This window comes from Mastomys coucha, unplaced genomic scaffold, assembly GCF_008632895.1.
Source record: "Mastomys coucha isolate ucsf_1 unplaced genomic scaffold, UCSF_Mcou_1 pScaffold15, whole genome shotgun sequence".
Taxonomy (NCBI): Eukaryota; Metazoa; Chordata; class Mammalia; order Rodentia; family Muridae; genus Mastomys; species Mastomys coucha.
Genome location: NW_022196897.1, coordinates 164562894 through 164565902, shown reverse-complemented (window position 1 = coordinate 164565902; position 3009 = coordinate 164562894). Strand labels below are relative to the sequence as shown.

The 3009-nt window shown below is 54.1% G+C and overlaps 1 protein-coding gene across 1 annotated transcript in view; it reads right to left on the bottom strand.

The window, feature by feature from the left end:
- Phactr3 (phosphatase and actin regulator 3) overlaps positions 1–2775 on the bottom strand; it is a 215404-nt gene extending 212629 nt beyond the window's left edge. Inside the window, exon 1 of the mRNA XM_031372946.1 lies at positions 2136–2775. Coding sequence (XP_031228806.1) covers positions 2136–2250 — 115 coding nt within the window. The 5' untranslated portion in view covers positions 2251–2775. The remainder of the gene's footprint in view (positions 1–2135) is intronic.
- Positions 2776–3009: the final 234 nt, after the last annotated feature.

Genomic DNA, 3009 nt, shown 5'->3' with positions numbered 1-3009 from the left:
CCCCCCCCCCCCCCCATAGCTGATCAACTGGCTCCATTTTGACCATTCTAACCCATCACATAGCCTCCAGCACATATCCTCCCATGCTAGACTTCATCCTGGGCATTGGAGCCCTCCTCCCTGCTCCCTCATGGACAGATAGCAGCCTACCTGCCAAACCCACCACTACCACCCACGGATGCATCAGCTCACAGACAGCCAAAGAGCTAAATCCTCCCTAATTTCCATTTCAAGTTTTATTGCCTCTTTTTACTGCCAAAGAGACTAAGTGATTGTCTGGTAAGGGACCATTCAGCTTTCACAGTACCTCTGCGAGCTGGGACAGCTATCCACCATGGGTGTCACGCGTGACTAAGGGAAGGCTTCTTCATTAGTGACTTAAGGGGCTACTTGCTGCAGCCTGTCCTATGGAAACTATGGAAATCAACTTGCCCTCCTAGAGTCAGGGACTCCCTCTCCTGGCACATTGGTGTGACTGTGTCAAAGTCCTAACAAAGACACCTTATAAGACTTGGGTGGGTTTATGGCTTAAAATTTCCACAACAGGTCCTGGTACCCACAGAGCTACTTTATATTTATTTATTTATTTATTTATTTATTTATATTGGTTATTTCATTTATTTATATTTCAAATGCTACCTCCTTCCTGGTCTCCCCTCCACAACCCTCCCACCCATCCCCCTCCCCTTTGCCTCTATGAAGGTGCTCCCCCATCCACCACCCCCATTCCTGCCTCACCACTCTAGCATCCCCCTATACTGGGGCCTCCTCAGAACCAAGGGCCTCCCCTCCCACCAGAGGATTGATGCCAGTAAGGCAATCCTCTGCTACACATGTAGCTGGAGCCATGGTTCCCTCCATGTGTACTCTTTGGTTGGTGGTTTAGTCCCTGAGAGCTGGGGGTAGGAGGGGGGGAGTCCGGTGAGTAGATATTATTGTTCTACCTGTGAGGTTGCAATCCCCTTCATCTCCTTCAGTCCTCCCCCAACTCTTCCATTGGGGTCCCTCAGAGCTACTTTTGAACAGGGGGCTTTCTGGGAAGTTCATATAGCTCTTGTGGAATCTCTCCCCACAAAGCCAGTCTTTGCTAGCCCTTGGGGTTTAATGCCATCATTTAACAATCATTTAACACCCTTCAGTCCCCATTCAAGGGTCCTTGCATTTAAAGAGAAGTGTACAAAGGAAGGCGAGGCAAGGTGTTATCAAACAGCAACTCTGAAGGATTGCACCTCATGAAGACGCAGAACCTTCCACTTGATACAACACACCAGCTTTGATTTTTTTTTTTTTTTTTGAAAGATCCATTTCAGAAGCTCTGACTTCTCCCCAGAAGTGAAAATTGCCTTCTGGTGGAGAAAGGTTTTAATGATCACTTTGCTTCCTGCGTCTCCATGGTGACAGAGAGCACACAGCCCACCCCCTCCTGCTTCATTAGGCCTTTCTTGGTCCCAGGAAAGTCATCAATCAAGCCGCATAGATGCCTGCCTCTGTGACCTGTTTATCACCTAAACAATCCACATTGCCTTGAGTGTGGAGGAGTGGACAAGCCCACAGAGCGGAAAGAAACCCCCGCTCTGCCAGGCGGGCTCACACCCTTCATTTCCCCACAGCAGCTCTGTCCAGCACACCTGTCCCGGGAGGCGAGTGCGCCCAGGTGTGCCAGACCTGGCTGGAGTCCTGGTGCCCAGTGACAGCCTTGGACACGGTGGCTGCAGGAGTGTACTGCTGCCCTGATCCTTCGGGTGGGAACCACAGGATCATAGGAGGGCCTGGACAGAGGGCAGAGTAGGCACCAACCCTGGGCGGAGGTGGCCCGCGGACCCTTCCCCTGGTCAGTCAGCTGCACACCGTGGCACTCCCTACTGGAGATGCAAAGACCAGCAGCCAGCCAACAGGGCACACTGCAGAGCACCTAGCTCTACCAGCAAAGCGGTTCCTATCCGGACAAAGGGCTCTCAGGCAGCTCTGTGTGCTGGGGACAGAAAACACGGGCCCTAGTGGCACCTGAATCGGGCTGCCGTCCCCCCAACTAAAGGTGGGGGGGAGGTGAGCTGTGGCGTGTGGGGACGTGGTCCCCATGCCACCTGCCTCGTGTCTCCCCCACCCCGCCTGGCCGCCCCCGCCGGGCCCAGTACCTGGGTTCTCCCCGGCGTCCGTGGAGGTGGCTGAGGAGTCGCTGAGGAAGCTGGGGTCACTCTGCGAGCGGCCCCGCGACACAAGGCAGCTGCTGCCGTCCTCGGATGCGGCCATGGGAAAGGCGACGCGGGGGCAAGTTGGAGGGAGATGCGGAATCAGAGCATCCTAGGCGGCCAAGGTCACCGGCGAGGGGGCTGGAGAGGGCGTCTTTTTTAAAAGGAAAAGCAAAAGGGACCAGGAAAGAAAAAGAACGGAGGACGACGCCAGGCTGGTTTCAGGGTGGGGAGACAAAAGCCTTGCAGGCTGCAGCCAGGCGCATCTCGGCTTGCGCTGCCTCGCTTTGTTATTTATTCGTATTTATTCCCATTCTTCAGCTTATATTCCAGGGGAAAAAAAAAAGTTGAACCAGGAAATAAAAACTTTTTCTTGTCAGTGTTTATGGCGTGCTTGGGGCTGGGGGAGATGTCCAGGAATGTCTGGGGGTGCTCCCTCCCCCCACCCCACCCCCCACCCCCCCGAAAAAAAGGAAAAAAGGAGAATCTTTGCTCTTGCAATTGCTTTAATCTGAAAGCTGTTCTTGGAGCATCTGTTGGAAAACATTAGGATTCTCCCATCATGCCACGCGAGGAACATGACGTCACGAAGCTGGGAGTGAGAATGAGTGGTGATGGGGAGGGGTCTCAAATACCTGGACTGTCCGAGACCGGGGAGGCATAGGGGCTGGCTCTTGGGTTATGCTCCGCCCACCACCATACCTGGGACTGTAGAACAGAAAGCAGCCACGTGCTCTTCTTCCCCAACTCCCAACTCTCCTTCCCCCTCAGCCCCCCTCCGCCTACAGGAAAGGAGGAGCCCTGAAGCGAGGGCGGTGCC